The following is a 22469-nucleotide window of genomic DNA, read 5'->3' on the forward strand; positions in this document are numbered from 1 at the left end:
AATTAAAAGACTAGTTTGGTGCAAAACAATTCTGAAAACCATTCACAATTTTTTAACAAAACATATTTTCTATGAACATTTTGAAGACGTCTTATAGTATGTCTTTATTAAGATCTCTTCATCCGGGGCTGGCGCTGTGGCTTGATAGGCTAGGCCTCCACCTGCGGTGTTGGCAGCCCATATGGGCACCAGTTTGTGTCCCAGCTGCTCCTCTTCCTATTTAGCTCTCTGCTTATGGCCTGAGAAAGCAGTGGAAGATTGACCTTTCTCTGTCTCTCCCTGTCTGTAAATCTCTCTCTCAAACAAATAAAATCTTAAACAACAACAACAAAAAAGACCTCAATCCTCCAATTTATAACATCTAGAGCCTATGGAAAATAAACTTTATCCTAGAATTAATGCATCTTTTATAGAAACATCAATATTTTGGTAGAGAGCCTGTAAAGGAGTAGATCTCTACCAGCTCACCTATAATCAGAAAATGACTGGAAGGTTAGTACAAACAAGAGACAGATATTATAGTTAGAAAATGTGTCAATGGCATATACCGAAGGAAAAAAAAAAGACATTCAAAAAAAACAACGCCTTAAAGGAACTATTATTCTCTACTAAATTTACAGACAATGAGCATCATTCTTTATGAGCTGACTGAAAACAAACTTCAAGAAATCCCTTTTCTGGGGCTGGTGCAGTGGTGTAGTTGGTAAAGCCACTGCCTGCGGTGCTGGCATCCCATACGTGTGCCAGTTCCAGTCTGGGCCGCTCCAATTGCCATCCAGCTCTCTGCTATGGCCTGGGAGGGCAGTGGAGGATGGCCCAAGTCCTTGGGCCCTTGCACCCACGTGGGGGATCCGGAATAAGCTCCTGGCTTCGGATTGGCCCAGCTCCCAGTGGATAGAGGACCTCTCTCTCTCTCTCTCTCTCTCTCTCTCTCTTCTTCTTCTTCTTCTTCTTCTTCTTCTTCTCTCTGTGTAACTCTGACTTTCAAGTAAAAAGTAAAAGAAATTCCTTTTCAAAGGTACTTCTGGATAATATGTACTTTTATGGCAAAGGGTTATCAGATAATATGAAGAATCCAGGTCAAGCTTCTGCCAAGCGGCAGTTCCCAGGAATGCTTGGGAGCCCCAGGACCCTTGTACAGAACTTGCAGGTCAAAACCACTTTCACAAAAATCCAAGATGTTATTTGCCTCCTTCATGCTTATTCTCTTATAAACGTACAACGGAATTTTCTAGAGGCTCTATGACTATGACTTCACCACTGATTCGATGCAAAAACCAAAAGGAAAAGGCAGCTTTTTCTAATAAGCCACAAAGTAGAAGGCCATCTGTTCTAACAAGTGCAGTAATGTTTCAAGTTTAAAGAAGCCTGTGACCAAAAGGTTTGAGGACCACTGTGCTGAATGCCCACGCTGTTAATGAGAATAACCCAAGGGGAACAAGCCTCACAGAACAGACACACACGAGCTGCCCTGTGGATCACTCTAGATTAAGGTTAAGGAACAAACGAGGTGTCTAGATTCACACAAGCAGTGCTCTTAGGATGACTAATCTAGTGACCCACACGACAACCGTCTTTCAGGAAGGAACAAGCTTCCTTCTAAGAAGCGACTTCTATATCTGATATCCAGACAACCAGCTAAACCTGACATCCACCTTTGAAAGCAGGGACGCCTTCTTGTGGTCCTGAGCAGTTGGGCCACATCTCAAAAAAGCAAAGAACTTTCTTCAATTTAGATAAATTCTACCATGGGACTTGATTTAGATTATTTCTAAGACCCAAAAAACAACAGCCACATCAGCTTTAATATTACTGCCTCTATCTTCAATAGACTCCACTTTAACAAAGACAAAATAATGACAGCATTAAATTAAGTTCACATTTAAGAAAAGTCTACCATATGTAGAGTTCACAATCACTAATTTTTTAAAAAAAACAAAATAAGCCAGACATAGATGGACAAACGTATGATTCCTCTTATATGGGGTATCTGAATAAGCAAATCTAGAAAGTAGAACACAGGCTATCAGGGTCTGTGGGAGAGGAGAAAGGAGTTATTATTTAATGGGTATAGAGTTTTGTTGGGGATGGCGAGAAAGTTTTAGATACAGAGATCACAGTGATAATAAACACACTGTCAATGTAATTGCAGTTACTAACACACAGAACAAAAAGTGTGATTGTTTTATAATAAATAAGCAAATGCAACATTACATAACCTAGAACAATTTTTTACAATTCTTACAATTTTTACAATTTTTCTTCCAATAAATGAGTATTTCAAAATTGGCTTATTCAGTTAGATGGAGACTTGTTATAAAAATCAGGCAAACAGCTGTTAAACTGTGGTAACTAGATATCTTAAGATATACGATTCCCAGGGCCGGCACTGAGATGTTGTGGGTAAAGCTGCTGCCTTTGTCACTGGCATACCATTTGAGTACCAGTTTGTGTCCCAACTGCTCTACTTCCAATTGAGCTCCCAGCCAATAAGCCTGGGACAGCAGCAGCAGATGGCCCAAGTGCTTGGGTCCCTGCCATCCACATGGGGGACCCAGATGGCAGAGTTTCAGGCTCTGGTGTTTGGCCTGGCCCTGCCCTAGCCATGGTGGTCATTCGGGGAACGAACCACATATGAAAGATCTCCTTTCCCTCTCTTTCTTTATAACCCTGCCTTTCAAATAAATTAATCTTTTTTTTTATTTGACAGGTAGAGTTACAGACAGTGAGAGAGAGAGAGACAGAGAGAAAGGTCTTCCTTCCACTGGCTCACTCCCCAAATGGCCGCTATGGCCGGAGATACACCGATCCGAAGCCAGGAGCCAGGTGCTTCCTCCCAGTCTCCCATGAGGGTGCAGGGGCCCAATCATCTGAGCCATCCTCCACTGCCCTTCCAGGCCACAGCAGAGAGCTGTGGAAGAGGGGCAGCCAGGACTGGAACCCAGCACCTATATGGGATGCTGGCGCCAAAGTCGGAGGATTAACCAAGTGAGCCACGGCACTGGCCCAATAAATTAATCTTTTAAAAATAAATTAATTCCTGCTTTTTTCATCTTCCTAAACGCCTCATCCAGAAATACATATCCATGCACTTCCATATCAGAAAAATGCTTTAAAATTAAAAAAGCGTCTAAGACATGCTATTATAGAAAACAAATTTCAGTAATACTGTCTTCCTAATATAGGTTCTGATTTATTTCAATATAGTTAATAAAGAAAATAGAATTTCAAACCTTCCAATTGTCTGAGTTAGGATTCTAGTTCTGCTATTTTCTGGCTACTGCTTATACTCCTTAAGCTCCAGTTTCCTGAGCTGCAGAACTGCTCTAGATGTTGTTCTATAATGAAATGAGCTAACACACGGGCTGTTCTTAGAAGAGTACCTTCGAAAGTGAGTTATTTCAACAATTACTCAGAAAACACAAAGCTACAATTGCAATGAAAAAGTTAATACTAGTGAACCTATTTTCTGGCTCAGTGGGAAATGAAAACGACAGAGGAGTTGGACCCAGCAGTGTTGGTGTCCAAGCTACTATTAGCACCGCTGCAGGGCATTCCATCATACCCGGCCGTGTTTCTAGAAGTCTCCTCAGCCTCCTCAGCCGTCTGCAGACGTAACCTTCTCCAGTCTCCAAACGAACCCATTACAGCCAAAGATACTGTCCTCTCTGTGTCACTAACAACACTTCCTGCATGTCTGCAGAAGTGCGGGGGAGGAAAAGAGGAGCCCGTGTCTCCTGTTCTGTCCACTGACAGGAAAAGAGCTGGGTTTGTCGCCTCCCAAATGGTAAGCACTGTTTACTTGAGCAATGAGCTGTGTCTGCAAACCACCATGAAGGGCTGGCTGCAAACTTTATCCTCCAAACCAGGGCATTTCTCACACTGAAAAACAGTAATTATGCTAGGATAAAAGGTGTAAAAGAGGATTATTCCAGTCAAACTGGATGTATAGCCACCATTTACATGGGTGTTCTCTAAAACAAGGGCATACATTACTATATTTTGCCTCATCACAAACTTTATTTTAGTCTTAAAATTTTTTACATTAGCAATCTAATGTGAACAAAGCCAGGAGCCAGGAGCTTCTTCTGGGTCTCCCACGTGGGTGCAGGGGGCCATGGACTTGGGCCATCTGCTATTGCCTTCCCAGGCCATAGCAGAGAGCTGGATAGAAAGTGGAGCAGCCAAGACTCAAAGTGGTGCCCACAGGGGATGCCGGCACTGCAGGCAGTTTTTTTTACCAGCTACACCACAGTGCCAACCCCTCTTTCAGTATTTAAAAAAAAAAAAAAAAAAGGAGAAACACAATGTTTCCTTAGGAAAGATAGAATACTTTTAAAAGAAATACCTACTAAAGACCCCTGAGTTACAGCTGTCTTTTGTCATCTGCCTGTTATTCTTCAGGTGATTTAAGTGAGAACACACTAGGAACACAGTGCAACAAATGTGCTTCTGCGGTAAGCGGCAACTGAAAACACGGCTGCAAGCAGGGCCTGCACTGAGCTGATGGGTCTCTGTGTAGGCAGTCCTCCTTCTGATGGTGTATACCAACTGTCCACCTCAAAGTCATCTCTGTTATGAACACACAAATACATTAACTCAACTAGCTTATCTAGGGAATGCCAAATATACACAAGACATCGTGACTTGCATTTAGGGAAACACAGATGAAAACACACGGCCTACACTCTCCCCAACAGTTTACATTCTAGTAAAAATAAGGAGCGATTCAGATAGCTTCTAGCTATGAATATTTCTTTTAAATATAAATTGATATCACTCAGCAAATAACCAGTTAGGTATTTCTTCAGCCAGGAGTAGAATTCATTCATGGAAAGGTGATCTAAGAATAAACATTATGGGAAATCTGGAGAGGTTTTTAAATATGGAAAGTACATAGCTGAGAATGAACATGAAACTGACAAAAACACAGAAAAATAATCAGCTAATCACATCAGTAACCTAAACATTATTCAAAGATTTGTCACCCTTATAAACAGGCTGTATTGCAACAAAATGGAGTAATTTTACCATTTTGAATAAAGCAAACTTCCAGGGAAGGCCACTGCAGCAACAGCCTACAGACTTCTGGATACACTCACACTAGCAAAATATTTTTTTTTCATCACTAACATATACTACCTCTCCCCTACTTACTTTAATAAACAGCTGGTATCAAACAGGCAAAATCTGTCATTTGGAGACAGATCGCGGTAGGTAGTAAACAAGAAAAGTTTAATTTGTCATTTGCAACACCATGGCATGGACCTGGAGGAGACTATGCTAAGTACCTAAAGGAAAATTATTACTGTGTGATCTCACTTACATGTAAAATCTAAAAAGGTTGAACTCACATGTAAGGGGTAGAATGGAGGTTAACAGACATTGAGGTGGGGGTGGGCTAAGGAATGGAGTTGTTGATCAAAGAGAACAAAGCTTCAGTTAGAAGTTTTAAGAGATCATTGCTCAGTATGATGTCTACAGTTAATAACAATTATACATTATACAATAGATAATAGATGTTTTTACCACCAAAATAAACATACTAGGTGACAGATATGCTAATAAGATTAATTTAGTCACTCCTCATTGTGAATATATATCCAAGCATTGAACCCCATAAATTGTATTCCGTAAATATATGCAATTATTTGCCCATTTAATTTAAAAAAAAAAAATCTTAAATGAAAATTCTTTCAATTCACCTTTAGAGTCTAGTAAAGGTTAAACAGAATTACACAACAATTCAGTATGAGGAGACTTATCAAACATGAATTATTTTTTACTGATTAGCTAAACATGTTCAAAGACAGATTCTTTCTACATTTTATAGAACTCTCTTTTAGTGAACAAAGCGCTCATTTAAAACACCCTAGCCTGAAGCAGGAATCACATAACTCCCTTTTGGGTTTTTTAATCTCAGCATATTAGAAGACCCAAGAATCTTGGGTATAACCCGGATCTCTGCATGGTTGGTACCCAATTTAGTTGTTAGAACACAAGAGTCACTGGACTTTAGAAATGGTGTTTTCTGGAAGAAGCACCTATTCCAGTCTTGCCATCCTCTTTCTGAAATCAGATAACCTCTAGAGCCACAAGTCATCCTCCACAGTATTCTCCCTATCTTTCTGGAGACCGGAGGTGACAGCACAGGAGACTCGAAGCTGAGGACGAGAGGCAGAGGCAGTGGCTGAGCACCCCAGGAAAGGGCTACTCACACCCAGTACGTGGCCCCATCCTCTAACCCCAGCTGGCCCCCAAAACCAGACCACTCTCCTACAAAGGAAAAGGGAGGGCAACCACATGGCCTTCAGGTACCTACTGTTGCTGGTAGGAAACAGCTCCCCTCCCCCCACACTTCTCTTGTCCTGAACCACACCAGAGCTGTCATCTTCGACTGCCCACCCTCTCACAAGAAGGAACTATCCTCTCCATCAATCTTGTCAGTTTCATAAAAGGTGATCAAGGAAGATAAACTTAAGAGGAATAAAGAAAGAAAGGCCACTGGGAAAGACTGAAAGCAAAAATAAAAATGGAATTTGGGGATTTTTTTCTCTTTTACCACTGACTTGATTTTTAATAAATAATCAAATGCTATTAAAAATATATACTAAAAAATGTACGTTACTTTTCTATCTCGTTTCAAAGAAGTGAATACCAGGTACCTGGCACCCAATAGCAGTCTCCTAAAAGGAAAACAATATATACAGAAGACAATCAATCTGAAATCCTTATTTCACTATTCTCATAGGATTCTGCTTTTTAACCTACGCAATTCTAAACGTCTCATTAAGTCACCACATGGTGCCGTGGAGGACACGTTCTGCAGCAGTTTCAGTCTGGGGATCACTGCCACCCGTTTCTGGGTCACAGTTTTACTATCCGTGCCCTTCCCTGTTGAGACACCGTCGCTCTACTGTGCGGAAACAGCAAGACGTACATGTTTCAGTGCAAATCTATTACAGACCACTTAATAAAGCACTACCTGCCACTTGTAAGGCAATGCAATTAACCAAGATATTGTTTCTAAGTATATACTTTAATTACTAATTCAAAATACAAGAAACACATGTTATTTTTCTTTCAAAATCAAGTGTTTTATTTACTATTTACCTGGTGGTGGAATCAGAGGTGGAGCAGTGCTGACAGTTGGAGGAGGTGGAAGAAACGGAGGCGGTGGAAGGTGGGTAGGAGGACCTCCCGGAGGGAAAAACGGAGGTGGTTTGCTAAAATTGTTGTCCACTTCAGCAGCCGATCTTTCAGAAAGGACCTGAAATTAGAGCACAATTAACAGGACAAATTAATATTATCAAGGAATAAATATTCTTAACTAAGATAAATCTTAGCAAGTTAACTATACTTAATCTGAAAAAAAGCAAAAGGTAGTTTAATTCACAGGGACATGCATTTAGCGTTGAGGGGCAGAGCAGTTTGAGTGTGTGTAGTATGTGCACTTATATACATACGTGAGTATCCATTCTCTCACACACACTTTTTTTAAAAAAATATTTTAGTTATTTATTTGAAAGAGTTACACAGAGAGAGGAGAGGCAGAGAGAAAAAGACAGAGAGAGGTCTTCCATCTAATGTTTCACTCCCCAGTTGGCCACAACGGCCAGAGCTATGCCGATCCGAAGCCAGGAGCCAGGAACTTCTTGCCACACAGGTGCAGGGGCACAAGGACTTGGGCCATCTTCCGCTGCTTTCCCAGGCCATAGCAGAGAGGTGGATCGGAAGTGGAGCAGCCAGGTCTCGAACCAGCGCCCATAAGGGATGCCAGAACTTCAGGCCAGGGCGTTAACCTGTTGCGCCACAGTGCCACCCCCCTCACACTCTTTTACAACTGTCTGTGACCAGTGCTGTGGCACAGTGGGTTAACGCCCTTGCCTGAAGTGCCTGTTCATATTCAAAGCCTAGGAAAAACTAGATCATTACCCAAAATACTCCTACGGAATAACTGTAATAAAAAAATTCTAAAAAAGAAATAAGCTCTTTGTATAAATAATGTAGCTAGTTCTATTCTCTGTTACTCAACCAAAGTTAAAGTATTTGGGTAAAGGCAATGGAATCCCCATCACAGCCATTACCCTAAGAAAGAACCAGGCATGGGGCTGGCGTCCTGGCACAGTGGTTAAGTCACTACCCACAACGCCAAAATCCCACTTGGGCACTGGTCTAACTTTCAGCTACTGCTCCACTTCCAATTAAGCTCCCTGCTAAAGTGCTTGAGAAAGCAGAAGATGACCCTAGGGTTGAGCCCCTGCCACCCACACAGAAGACCCAGATGGAATTCCAGGCTCCTGGTTCATCCTGGTCCAGCCCCAGCCACTAGAGTCATCTGGGGAGTAAACAAGCCGAGGGAATATATCTAAACCACTGTCTTTCAAATAATTAATTAAAAAAAAAAAAAAAAAAAAAGAGAGAGAGAGAGAAAAGAAGAATTTAGAAAAAATGAGAGAAAAGAAGAATTAAGATGGCAATAGGTGAGACACCCACAGTAGTACTAAATTGCAAAGTAAGAGAATGCATTGACAAGGTGCAAAGGAGGGGGCGGCAAGAAAAATAACTGTTTCATGTGAGCCTTGTCACTTTAAGACGAAGGGCTTCTACTTGAAAAATAAAATAAAGCAGCACTTCAAAATGCTGGTTTGTTGTACAGATGAAAAAGGAAGGCACCGCAGAAGCACCCCAAATCCACAGAAACAGAACAGCAAGCAAAGTGGTACCTAAAAAGCAGGACTTTTGACAAATTCTGAGGGAATTTGGGGATTTTTATTCTACTATCACTAATCTGGTTTCTAATAAATAATCAAATGCTGTTCAAAATATATTTAAAAATGCATGCTACTTTTCTATTTTACTTGAAAGAAGTGAACAGGCAACATACTGTGTATATAACTTAGACTTCTCAAATATTTACTGACTTAACTTTTCCTATGTACTGACGTAAGATTCAATAATTTGTGAAAAGTTTATGCTAATAACCTGGTTCTTAGGAGTAAAGAACAGAATTATTTTAAGAAATTGTGGCATTTTAGTGCTGGGGAAAAAGAAATGATTTACACTTAAAAGATGTTAAAAACACTACCTAATTTATCAGTTGTAAAAATCAGAACACTGGGGCCAGCACTGTGGTGTAGTGGGTGAAGCTACAGCCTGCAGTGTCGGTATCCCATATGGGCGCCAGTTTGAGTCCCGGCTGTTCCACTTCCAATCCAGCTCTCTGCTATGGCCTGGGAAAGCAGTAGAAGATGGCCCAGGTCCTTGAGCCCCTGTACCCAGTGGGGAACCTGGAGGAGGCCCCTGGCTCCTAGCTCCAGATAAGCTCAGCTACGGCCATTGCGGCCTTCTGGGTAGTCAGCTGGTGGATGGAAAACCTCTCTCTCTCTGCCTTTCTTAACTCTGCTTTTCAAATAAATAAATCTTTAAGGAAAAAAAAAGACTTCAGAAAAATAACTACTAAATTCCAAAATATAGATGAATAGACATAATATATATATATAAACCAAAATTTAATAAGAGGAAAAAAAAACATAAAAAAATCAAAACACTTTGGACATTTTCTAAAGTACTCAGAAAAAGGACTAAAGCTGGCAGTTTCACTTCCTGGAGCTCCACTTTAATTATCCAGTTTCCTCATATCAGTCTTTCACCTGAACACAGAGGAACTGCCCTTCCCCCAGAAAGGCCACATTAAATACAGCTCAGTCCATACAGTGAGCTACCAGGGAGACACTGGGCCACATCTTTAAGTGTATGGGAACACTCAGGTGGGCAGGCAGGCCACAGGAAGAGATGCTCACTTCCCCTCTGGAGGGAGTTCCAGTCCTAGCTGTGGTTGATTCCAGCTCCCTGCTACTATGCACCCTAGGAAGCAGCAGGACATGGCTCACGTAGCTGCGTCCCTGCCATCCATGTGGGAGACCTGGACTGAGTTTTTGGCTCCCACCTCCAGCCTGACCCAGCCTAGGCAGCTGCAGGCATCTGGGGAGTAAACCAGCAGACTGGAGCGTGCTCTCTTTCTGTATGTTTATCTCTGTGTTTCTCTCTCAAATAAAATATTTTTTAATAAAGATTTTAGTTTTTAAACAAAAATATCTGAGATCATAAATGAAGAAGGAAAAGCTTTAGGATTGGCATTGTGGTGCAGAGGGTTAAAGCCTGGGCCTACGGTGCCAGCATACGACACGGATGCCGATTCGAGTCCTGGCTGCTCTACTTCTGATCCAGCTCCCTGCTAATGTGTCTGGGAAAGCAGCGGATGATGGCTCAAGTCCTGGGGCCCATGCGCCCACATGGGAGGCCTGGAAGAAGCTCCTGGCTCCCAGTTTCGGATCAGTTCAGCTCCAGCTTTTGTGGTCATTTGGGGAGTGAACCAGCTGATGGAAGACTTCTCTAACTCTTTCAAATAAATAAAATAAATCTTAAAAAGAAACACATCTCTCCATTAAAAAAGAAAAAGGGAAAGCTTCTGTAATAAATTTAAGAGTGATTGGCTCCATATTTTAAATCTCTTTGCAGCACCTAATATATAAGGGGATCTTCAAAAAGTTCATGGAGAATGCATGTGAAGAATAAACTATGCATAGATTTCAAAAATCCTCTTGTTTTTCCACAACTTTTTGAATTCCACTTCTAACACACCACCACAAATATGCATTGAATGAGGCAGAGCGTACACAGTCCTGCAGCTGATGTCTAAATACTCAACCTGAATGTTGCTGTTTTCATTGGCCCGGCGCCGGCCTTCTACTCGGCTAATGGTGATAGTCTGACCAATAACGTCGATTGCCCCAGGTAATCTCCTGCAACATACAAATACAAGAAATTCAGTTTCACCTAGTTAGAAGGTTTAAAAGTATTAAGTGACAAATAAAAACTAAAACCTTTTGTCATATATTCTCAACTAACATGAAGATCACAACATACTTTGCACTGTTACAAAAAATCTTTTTCTAAGATTTATTTATTTGAAAGGCAGAGTTGGGGGGGGGGAGGGAGAGGGAGAAAGAAAGAGAGAGGGAGAAAGAGAGAGAGAGAATCTTCCAACTGCTGATTCACTCCCCAAATGGCCGCAGTAGCTAGGGTAGGGCCCAGCCAAAGCCAGGAGTTTGAACTCCATCCAAGTCTCCCACATGGGTGCAGGGGCCCAGAGACTTAGGCCATCATCCCTTGCTTTCCCAGCTGCATTAGCAGGGAGCTGGATAGGAAATGGAGCAGCCAAGATTTGAAGCTGTACCCATTTGGGATGCTGGCACTGCAGATGGCAGTTTAACCCATTATACCACAACATGGGCCCTAAAATTGTTTTATTAGTATACTAACATACCCAGAAACATCATAATGAGTAAACTTTCATTGCTTGTATAGCTTTTTGATAGCCTCCACCTGAATTTATCTTTACAGAACTGAATTAGTCTATGTAGACAGATGAAGTAAAATTTGTTAGCCACCACTGGAACACAAACCATAGTTCTATTAGAGAAAGTTTGAAAAGTGCCCACAAAGCTTAAAAAGAAGTACTGCTCATTTTTAAATACACAGGATATCTTCCTTAATGATATATTCCAAGCATTAAAAAAAAAAGGGGGGAATTAATTCTCCATTTCTGATAACTTGGTTTTAGATAAAAAAGTCAAGCAATTGAAACACCTGTTCTACCTCCAATTGTACACAAAACCTCTTTAGAGTTTACGTACAGGAAGATAGGGAAAAGTTAGTCTACTACAAAATAATGCTGCAAGTTTAACAGAGAAATATATTAAGTTAAATTTTTTAAAAATTAAAATAATGTCAAAAGCTATCTGTAGTTGAACAGAGAAGTGTATGCAAATTAGATTCATTCTCTTTATCTTTCAATTCTAAACAATTCTGCTTTTACTACTTTACAGAGGTAAAATAAATTACAGCTCTGAATCATAACTATTTAAAATTTAGTTTTTATTTATTTATTTATTTATTTGACAGAGTTAGATAATAAGAGAGAGACACAGAGAGAAAGGTCTTCCTTCTGTTGGTTCACCCCCCAAATGATCGCTATGGCAGGCGCGCTGTGCCTATCCGAAGCCAGGAGCCAGGTGCTTCATCCTGGTCTCCCATGGGGGTGCAGGGCCCAAGCACTCGGGCCATTCTCCACTGCCCTTCCAGGCCACAGCAGAGAGCTGGACTGGAAGAAGAGCAACCAGGACTAGAACCCGGTGCCCATATGGGATGCTGGCACCGCAGGCGGAGGATTAACCAAGTGAGCCACGGCACCGGCCCTAAAATTTAGTTTTAATGAGTGAAGCTGAATATCTTTTAATTACTGTTCATAGACCTTACCTATTTTCCTGTTGTACTATGGTCTTTCCATTTATTTGATGAATTCTTTTTGTAGAGCTTTCATTTAAGCCTTTGACCATAACGCAGATTAAAAATGTTATCTCAAAAAAATAAATATTAAAAAACATGGAATCCTATAATCTTCCACAATCATTAAGTCAGGTTCCTAAAATGACTAACAGCAACAACTGTCACCTGTTGGGATGCCAACACGCTACACCTAAAGCTCACAGAAAGCCCCAACATAAAACTACTGCCACAAGCAAAGCCAGGTCCAGATGGAGTCACTGACCCACCTAACAATTAAGTGGCAAAACTAACTTTGATGTCTGAGTTTTTCTGATCCCAAAACCTATAAACTCCCTCCCTTTAAGCTATGCTTCTTTCCATTAAGATAAGTAACCTTTAAGGGATGTAAGACTTTTCTAGAGTGTTAGAAAGTCAGAGAAAGTTTGTTTCAAGTGAATCTTCAAAGAATTCATGATTTTAGGAGGAGGGAGTATGCTTGAGAGGCAGGGAGACACAGAATGAGGGAGGAAAGATAGCACTCCTCCACTAGTTCACTCTCCAAATGCCTATAATAGCCAGGCCAAAGCCAGGGGCTGGGAGCTCAATCCACGGTGACCACACAGGGGGCAGGGACCAAACCACTTGAGCCAACTCCACTGTCTCCCAAGGTCTGCATTAGTAGGAAGCCGGAGTCAGGTGCCAGAGCCAGGTACCAAACCCAGGCACCTCAATATGGAAAGCTGCTATCTCAAGGAGGCCAAATGCCTGCCCCCTTCTACAAGTAATTCTGTACAGAGCATGTGGAGAATCTTCTAGTACAGAGTTCTCATTTGCCATCATTTCTTGTTCACTCTAGACTTTGCTTCTCTTAGCTGGGTCACTGACTTCCTAGGTTCCCTCACGATCCCAAAGATCAAGAGTCATTTCACTCCCATCCTTCAACCCAGGTTGGGGAAATACCCTAACATCCACACATTAGAAAAATCCAAACACTTCTAAGATTATTAAAAAAAAGAAACAATCCACAAAACCCTCCAATTTCTTCTCTAAAACCTCAGTTGATTACAAAGCTATGTCCACCCTACCGTGTCATCAAAGTGTGTGCCGTATGCCTTCTGACACACACACATCTTGGATTCCAACTTCCTGCCAGATACAGGTTGAGTATTCTGGGGCCAGGATTTCCCTCACTACTCACTGTTACCCACACTTCGTGGTCAAATCTTGACCTACTCTTTTCTATTTCAAGCTACAGAATTCTCCCCCCTCCACTTTTTCTATAACCTCTCCTTCACTTATCTCTAAGCATTTTGGGCTTTGAAAAATTCTAGGACACATTAGCATATTCATCTCTGAAAGTCTATCATAAATACAGTCAGAGAAGCCTAATTAGCCTCTTCCACTTTAAATGGATAAATCACTGAAAATGCAAAATGGCAAACATTGTGTTTCAAAGACATACAACTGAGAAATAAGAAACAAATATATATCCTGAGAAGGAAGGTCAGAAAATTATAATTTCCTACACTTTCATAATGTCTTGTGGCCCAGGAATTTTTACCACAGGTTGATTTATCTTAAATTCATCAGGTTTAATAAAAAAAAAAAAAATCATCAGAAATGTGAAGTTTACCATTTTGTTTGGAAGCGTTTATCACATATCCAATATGTAGTAAAATGATAGTAAAAAGCAAGCAGCATTTAACACAGATGAACAACTTAAAAACTCCATGTCATTCTGGTGCCACCTGATGCAAAACAACACAGAAATCTGTGCTTCCACTAAAGTCCTCTGTGAACAGGCTGCTCCACGACGTAACAAGATTCAGCAGTTTCACTAGGAGGAAATTTACTATTAATTACACTTCCACACAGCAAGGGTTCATCGGGCCTATTCAACAGACAGCCAACGTTACCACAAGATTCTCTTCTCTGTACTGAACTCAATCGCGTAGTCACAAGCCAAGAGCCAGACACAAATCACACTGCATCTGTACGTCAATCTACAATCTACGCTTTAAAGGGCACTGAGCAAGTGTTCACAAGAACTTCCACTTTCCTTCTTGGGACAGATGAACAAGACAAATCTTATTTGAAAGCTCATCTGAAATTACAATGGAATTCAAATGCCACATTTTGGCTACTGATGTCCTAGAAAAGGTTTGAAGGCTGCTTGCAGAGATGCAACAGAAATTTCAAAACGAGGGCTCAGAACCAAGGCAAGGCAGACAAAAAGTGAGCTGCTCAGCTTTTCCGTCGGTGCTTTTTAGCAGTCAAACAAGGACACTGTTAATGATAAAGTCTTTGAACTGCATGAGACAAAAACAAACATCCGCTCTGAAGACAGCTTTTCCTCCTTGGAATAATACAAGCTAGCGTTTCTCATCTCTGGGCTTGGTGAGCACTCTTGAAGGCATTTTGGATTATGTTTACTCTTCACAATAACACAGAGGTAGCAACAATTACTCCCACTTACGTTTCTCCTTTGAATCCACATTAAGAGAAAGTTGGATAGAGTGCAGTAGTTTTTAAACACTGTTGGCCAGAAAACACAGTAAAAACTACATTGTGCATAGTAACCCACTTCAGCTCTGTGCTAGCGTACCTGGGAAAGCAGCAGAGGATGGCCCAAATGCTTGGGCTCCTGTACCCACATGGGAGACCCCTAAGAAGTGCCCGGCTCTTGGCTCCTGGCTCTAGCATGGCCCAGACCTGGCTACTGTGGCCATCTGGGAAGCAAACCCGCAGACGGAAGCTCTCTGTGTCTCTCCCTAACTCATTCAAATACATAAATAAAAATCAGCAAATATATTCCATCAATCTCCTTATAACAGAAGCAGTGGTTACCAACCACACACTTTCAAGGAGGCAGAGAATATAAATTAAATGAGAACCATAAAAGGAGGGGGGGGGCCTATAAGGCTATAAAAAGCTATGCAAGGGGCCAATGCTACGGCACAATAGTAAAGCCTCCATCTGCAGTGCTGGCATCCCTTATGAGCACCAGTTGGAGTCTCTGCTGTTCCACTTCCAAGCCAGCTCTCTGCTATGGCCTGGGGAAGCAGCAGAAGATGGCCCAACTCTCCTTGGGCCCCTGCACCCAAGTGGGAGACACAGAAGAAGTTCCTGGCTCCTGGCTTCAGATCGGCCCAGCTCCAGACATGGCGGCCATTTGTAAATTGGGCCATTGCAGCCATCTCTGTAAATCTGCCATTGAAATAAATAAATCTTTAAAAAAAAAAAAATCCTGATGCCCAGGGTGCACACCAGGCTATTTAAATCAGCATCTTTCAGACTGAAGCACCAAAAAATTTTCTGAAGCTTCCCAATGACTCAAATACACAACCAACTAGAATAGAACTACTAAAAAAAATACAGCAGCTGTATATGTAGAAAAAATAAGTATAAGAATAGAGTAGCTGATAAAAATTCAACTTAATTCTTTATTAACTAATAAATACAAAATTATTTCTATCAAATCGTCAATTATATTATGTTAAGGATATCATTTTTTTTATACTAATATTTTTTGTGGACTTACATGGTAATGTTTCCACAGCCACAATTTTACTTTCATAAGCACAGGAAAAATTTCCCTAATATTTCATACAAAATGTATAAAGAAAATTAAATATATTCTAATGCTTAGGTAAAGATTAAACGATAAAAAATTATCTAGAAAATAATATACGTACAAAAAATCGAACAATTTAAAACTTGTCTTCAAGACAAATAATGTATCTCCCATCAGCACTCTATGTAAAGAGACTGATGGCATGCTAGTGAAGCAAGAGATCCAAGAGGAGCCACCCTTACCCTGTGCCTGACCTTGCAAAAGTTTACAACTACTTACTCCTTCAAGTAAAAGGTACAGGTCTGGTAAATTTTACTTTTATAGATATAAAAGGAGATTCTTCTTCATAGTAAACTGGCAGCACAAAGATTCAGGCCAGGGGCCAGGGTGGTGGTGTAGCGGGTAAAGCTACCACCTGCAGTGCCAGCATTACATACGGGCACCAGTTTGAGTCCCAGCTACTCCACTTGCTATTCAGCTCTCTGTATGGCCTGGGAAAGCAATAAAAGATGGACCAAGTCCTTGGGCCCCTGCACCCACGTGGGAGACTCAGAAGAAACTTCTGGCTCCAGATGAGCTCAGCTCTGGCCATTGTGCCAATTGGGCAGTGAACCAGCAGCAGATGTAGACCTCTCTCTCAGTCTCTCTCTCTGCCTCTCTTTCTCTGTGTTAACTCTTTCAAGTGAATAAATAAATCTTAAAAAAAAAAAAAGATTCAGGCCAACTACAATCAACTTAAAAACCCTTCCCTTCTTCCACAATAGTGTTTTCCATACTAATTTCCTGAGCTAAGTTTTTTAAATGTTATGTATGTCTTAAGCTCTATGTAAAACAATATAAAAACCCTTGAATGCTTAAAGATGAAATAAGCTCCAATTTGACTCATTGGAGGACATGAATATGTTCATTAGAACAGTCAAGTTCACTTACTTTTATACAAAACTTGGAAAGTTTTTTTTATATTTATATATTATAAATTATATGTTATACTTCATTTGATGCTTTTAAATATACTATTGATGGGAAAAGCAATTTTAAAAAATAAAGACCTTTTTATGTCCATTCACGCAAATATATTTTAAAAAACCTTCCAAATTACATACTGTAGCAATACAAATTCAGAGTTCAACCAAAGTCAAAAGGCACAGGTGCATCTTTTCAGGACATTATCTATCAAGACATAAACCAGGGCCAGTGCTGTGGTGTATCAGGTTAAGCCAGCGCCTGCAGTGCCGGCATCCCATATGCGCATCAGTTCTGAGTCCCACTGCTCCACTTCCGATCCAGCTCTCTGCTATGGCCTGGGAAAGCAGCAGAAGATGACCCAAGTCCTTGGGCCCCTGCACCCATGTGTGAGACCCGGAAGAAGCTCCTGGTTCCTGACTGGCGCAGCTCTGGCCGTTGCAGCCAATTGGGGAGTGAACCATTGGATGGAAGACCACCCACCCCACCCCCCCAGCGCACACCTTTCCTCTCTCTCTGTTTAACTCTGACTTTCAAATAAATAAATATATCTTTTTAAAAAAGCATATAAAATAAACATAGAAATACAAGAACAAAGCCAGTATGACTCCCCAAAAGGTACATAGCAACACTGCAGTATCAGAATGTAAAGATTAAGAGACTGATGAAATGTCTGAAAAGGAGTTCAAAATAATGATCATGAGATTAATCAGAAACACAAAGAAGCAAATATATGACTTAAAGAACCCCATACAGGGGCAGGTATGGTGGCGTAGCAAGTAAAGCCACTGCCTGCACTACCAGCATTCCTATGGGCATTGGTTTGAGTCCCAGCTGCTCCACTTCTGATCCAGCTTCCTGCCAATGAGCCTGGGAAAGTAGCAGAGGATGGCCCAAGTCCTTGGGCCCCTGAACCCATGCAGGAGATCTGGATGAAGCTCGTGGCTTCGGTCTATCTCAGCTCTGGTCATCCTAGTCATTTGAGGAGTGAACCAGTGGATAGAAGATATCCCTCTCTCCATCCTTCTAACTCTTTCAAATAAATCTTAAAAAAAAAAAAAAAAAAAAATGAAATCCATGTAAGACATGGATAAAAAATTCTTCTGGGAGATAAAGATATTGAGAAATCAAGCCAAAATACAGGTAATGACAAATTCAACATATCAAATAGAAAATGAATGGAAAGCCTTAACAGACATGATATGAAGCAGAAGATAGAATATCTGGCCGGCGCCACGGCTCACTTGGTTAATCCTCCACCTGCGGCGCCAGCACCCCAGGTTCTAGTCCCAGTCAGGGCACCGGATTCTGTCCTGGTTGCTCCTCTTCCAGTCCAGCTCTCTGCTGTGGCAGTGGAGGATGGCCCAAGTGCTTGGGCCCTGCACCCACATGGGAGACCAGGAGAAGCACCTGGCTTCTGGCTTCTGATCGGCACAGCGTACCGGCTGGCCGTTTCAGGGGTTAACCAACGGAAAAGGAAGACCTTTCTCTCTATCTGTCTCTCTCTCACTGGTTAACTCTACCTGGCAAAAAAAAAAAAAAAAAAAAAAAAAGAAGAAGAAGAAGAAGAAGACAGAATATCTGAGCTAGAAGACAAATCCTTAGAAATAGCACCCCCCCGGGGGGGATTAGGCAGAAGACATTAGAAAAAGCAAAACCAGTGTTTGAGATTTATGGGATACTTCAAACAACCAAACATTTGAACAAAAACTATTGATTTATTCCACCTAATTCCAATTCTAACTTTATTCCCTTTTTACCTTCCTTTTTTTCCTACAAATGTTCAATGAGTGTTGAGAATAATCAACTAAACAAGGAAACCTCCCCCCCACCCCCCCAAAAAAAAAACTTTAGTAGTTTTTACTAAACCAAAAAAACCCCTAAAAATCTATACTCAGGTTTGGATAAGTAATAAAGTAAAAGAATGGCCGGCGCCGTGGCTTAACAGGCTAATCCTCCGCCTTGCGGCGCCGGCACACCGGGTTCTAGTCCCGGTTGGGGCACCGGATTCTATCCCGGTTGCCCCTCTTCCAGGCCAGCTCTCTGCTATGGCCCGGGAAGGCAGTGGAGGATGGCCCAAGTGCTTGGGCCCTGCACCCACATGGGAGACCTGGAGAAGCACCTGGCTCCTGGCTTCGGATCAGTGTGATGCGCAGGCCGCAGCGGCCATTGGAGGGTGAACCAACAGCAAAAAGGAAGACCTTTCTCTCTGTCTCCCTCTCTATCACTCTGCCTGTCCCCCCCAAAAAAAAAAAAGTCCACACTACCCAAAGCAATTTACAGATTCAATGCGATCCCAATCAAAATACCTAAGACATTTTTCTCAGATCTGGAGAAAAAAACGACCCTAAAATTAATAGGGTCTGAATAGCTAAAGCAATCCTAAACAACAAAAATAAAGCGAGAGGCATGAAAGTAATTGACTTCAAGACATATTACAGGACAGTTATAATCTAAACAGCTTGGTAATGGTGGAGAATAGAACTGCTGACCAATGGAACAGACCAGAGACCCCCAGAAACTAATCCACGCATCTACAACCAACTAATCTTTGACAGACAAGCTAAATGCACTCCCTAGAAAAGGACAGTGTCTTCAACAAACGATGTTGGGAAAATGGGATCTCTGGATGCAGAAGTATGACAAGACCCCTACCTTATGCTCTATACAAAAATCAACACATAATGGATCAGAGATCTAAATCTAAGACCTGAAACAATAAAATGACCAGAGGAAAACATCGAAGAACACTGCGAGACACTAGCACAGGCAATGACTTCTTGGGTAAGACTCCAAAAGCACAGGCAATAAAAAGCTTAAATGGGGGCTGGCACAGTGTGCAGCAGGTTGAGCCACGGCATCCCACAAAGGCGACAGCTAAGCTCCAGCTGCTCCACTTCTGATCCGACTCCCGCTAATATACCTGCGAAAGCAGCAGAGGATGGCCCAAGTCTTCAGGTCTCTGCACCCACATGGAGACCCAGATAAGACTCCTCTCTCCTGGCACCAGCATGGCCCAGCCCTGGCCGGTGCGGCCATTTGGGGAGTGAACCAGTGGATGGAGAAATCTGTTTCTCCCTCTAATTTTGACTTCCAAATAAATAAATAAATTTTATTAAAAAAAAAAAAAGGCAAAAAGAGACAAATAGAATTCTATCAAGCCAAGAAGGTTCTTCATAGCAAAGGAAACACTCAACAAAGAGGCAGGCTACAGACAGAGAGAATATATTTACAAAGTATACATCTGATAAAGGAGTAAGATACAGAATATAGGGAGCTCAGGAAACTTAACAAGACAACCAGCAATCCAGCTAAGCAATGGGCTAAGGATATGAACAGGCACGTTTCAAAGGATGAATTACATCCGGTGGCCAAAGATATAAGATACTTAGGATCACTAGCCAAGAAGGAAACACAAATGAAAATCACAATGAGGTTTTACCACACTCTAGTTAGAATGGTTATCATCAAAAAATCAAAAAATAACAAATGCTCTTGAGAATGTAGGGAAAAAGCTACTCTATTAATACGCCACTGGTGAGAATGGAAACTTGTACAACTACTATGGAAGACAATATGGAGATTCCTCAGAAATCTGAAGAGTTCTACAATACAACCCTGCCATTCGACTCCTGGGAATTCACCCAAATGAAATGAAATCAGTATATGAAAGTTATCTGTACCTCCATGTTTATAGCAGCTCAACTCACAACAGCTAAGATATGAAGTCAACCCAGAAATCCACCAACTGATGAACAGACAAAAAAATTATGGTATATACTTGATAGAATACTACTCAGGAATAAAAAAGAATTAAATTCTATCTTTCGCAACAAAATGGATGCAAATAGAGACCATGATGCTTAGTGAAATAAGCCAGTCCCAAAAAGACAAATATGTTTTCCCTATTTTGTGGTAACTGATATACAGAATACAAAAAAAGTAATGTCTATGAGTAAAATTAATATTTTGAGATTTAATTATTTTTACAGCCCTTTTCTATACTCTTGAGGACTAATGGTTTTCTACTTACTGCTTGCTGAAACTATATTTAGTGGAGGGTTAAGCTTGTGACTATAAAGAAAATTTAAAGTATATCAAAACATTAAAAGAAAAATGAGGAGGAAGGGAGAGTGGGTAGAGTGGAAAGTATCATTATGCTTTTAAAACCATATATATGAAATACATGAAGTTTGTTCCCTTTTATAAATAATTTTTTTAAAAAAGCAATGACATAAAGAAAAAAAACACTGTCATATTTCTTACTACATACAATCCCTGAGATTAATCGAAGTCAGAATGGAGAGCTTTTTGTGTTTCCAAGACATCTGTTCTGGGGGTACAGGTGACTGCAGGGAGTTTAGAGCTAGCACTGAGATGTACCACTTTCATGAACTAGCCATCTTACATACTTCAATATACAGTATTACATTAAAAACATAACCATTTTAAGCAAAAAATTCTAAGTCAAACAGTTGATATAAAAAGAATTTCAGAAGTCAATGCAAAAGAAACAAATCTAAGATTTTTAAATTACATTAAAAGTAAGAGCTTTAAATGTTTTTGTCTTCACCTATGAAAGTAATTTGCCTACACTTGGCATCCTAGCTGTCATTTGGGTAAATCCCCTAACTTCTCAAGATCTTTTATTCTATTATAAACAAAGGACCAGGAGCCGGTGCTGTAGCTAGCAGGTAATGCCACAGCCTGCAGCGCTGGCATCCCATATGGGTGCTGGTTTGAGTCCTGGCTGCTCCACTTCCAATCCAGCTCTCTGCTATGGCCTAGGGAAGCAGTAGAAGACGGCCCAAGCTCTTGGGCTCCTGCACCCACATGCAAGACCCAGAGGAGGCTCCTGGCTCCTGATCAGCGCAGCTCCGGCCATTGTGGCCAATTGGGAAGTGAACCAGCGAATGGAAGACCTCTCTCTCTCTCTCTCTCTCTGCCTCTCCACTCTTTGTGTAACCCTTTTAAGTAAAATAAATAAATCTTAAAAAAAAAAAAAAAAAAAAAAGCAAAGGACCAGCCTCAAAACAAAGAATTTCAGATTGCAGAAGCCTTCCAGATCACACAGTCTAGCCTCACCATCCCACAAATGAGGTGACGTGGGCCCAGATACATTAGGGAGCATTCCTTAATTCACGCAGGCAGTCATTGACAAAACTAAAGCTAAAAAATCCAAATTCAATACTTGTGCCAGGATAAAGCTAAAACTTTAGGAAAATTACATTCCTGGGGCCAGGCACTGTGATACAGTAGGTTAATCCATCCCCTGCAGTGCCGGCACCCCATACAGGTGCTGGTTCTAGTCCCCGCTGCTCCACTTCTGGTCCAGCTCTCTGCTATGGCTTGGAAAACAGATGGCCCAAGTGCTTGGAACCCTGCACCCATGTGCAAGACCCAGAAGAAGCTCCTGGCTCTGGTTTCGGAATGGCCCAGCTCTGGCCATTGCAGCCACTTGGGGAGTGAACCAGTGGATGGAAGACCTTTCTTTCTGTCTCCCCCTCTCACTATCTGTAACTCTACCTCTCAAATAAATAAATAAATAAAATCTTTTAAAAAAATTACACTCCCTCTCTTTCTATAAAGATGACAACCAATT

General features: G+C 41.2%; 1 protein-coding gene across 9 annotated transcripts in view; it reads right to left on the bottom strand.

Moving 5' to 3' along the window:
- Nucleotides 1-22469, bottom strand: part of FIP1L1 (factor interacting with PAPOLA and CPSF1) — a 71083-nt gene that overhangs the window by 21821 nt on the left and 26793 nt on the right. For all 9 annotated transcript variants that reach the window (XM_062198833.1, XM_062198828.1, XM_062198826.1 and 6 more), the window contains 2 exons: nucleotides 10712-10805; nucleotides 7114-7270 (listed from right to left, as the gene is read on the bottom strand). In XM_062198833.1, coding sequence (XP_062054817.1) covers nucleotides 7114-7270; nucleotides 10712-10805 — 251 coding nt within the window. The remainder of the gene's footprint in view (nucleotides 1-7113; nucleotides 7271-10711; nucleotides 10806-22469) is intronic.

Source organism: Lepus europaeus, chromosome 8 (assembly GCF_033115175.1).
Source record: "Lepus europaeus isolate LE1 chromosome 8, mLepTim1.pri, whole genome shotgun sequence".
NCBI classification, from domain to species: Eukaryota; Metazoa; Chordata; class Mammalia; order Lagomorpha; family Leporidae; genus Lepus; species Lepus europaeus.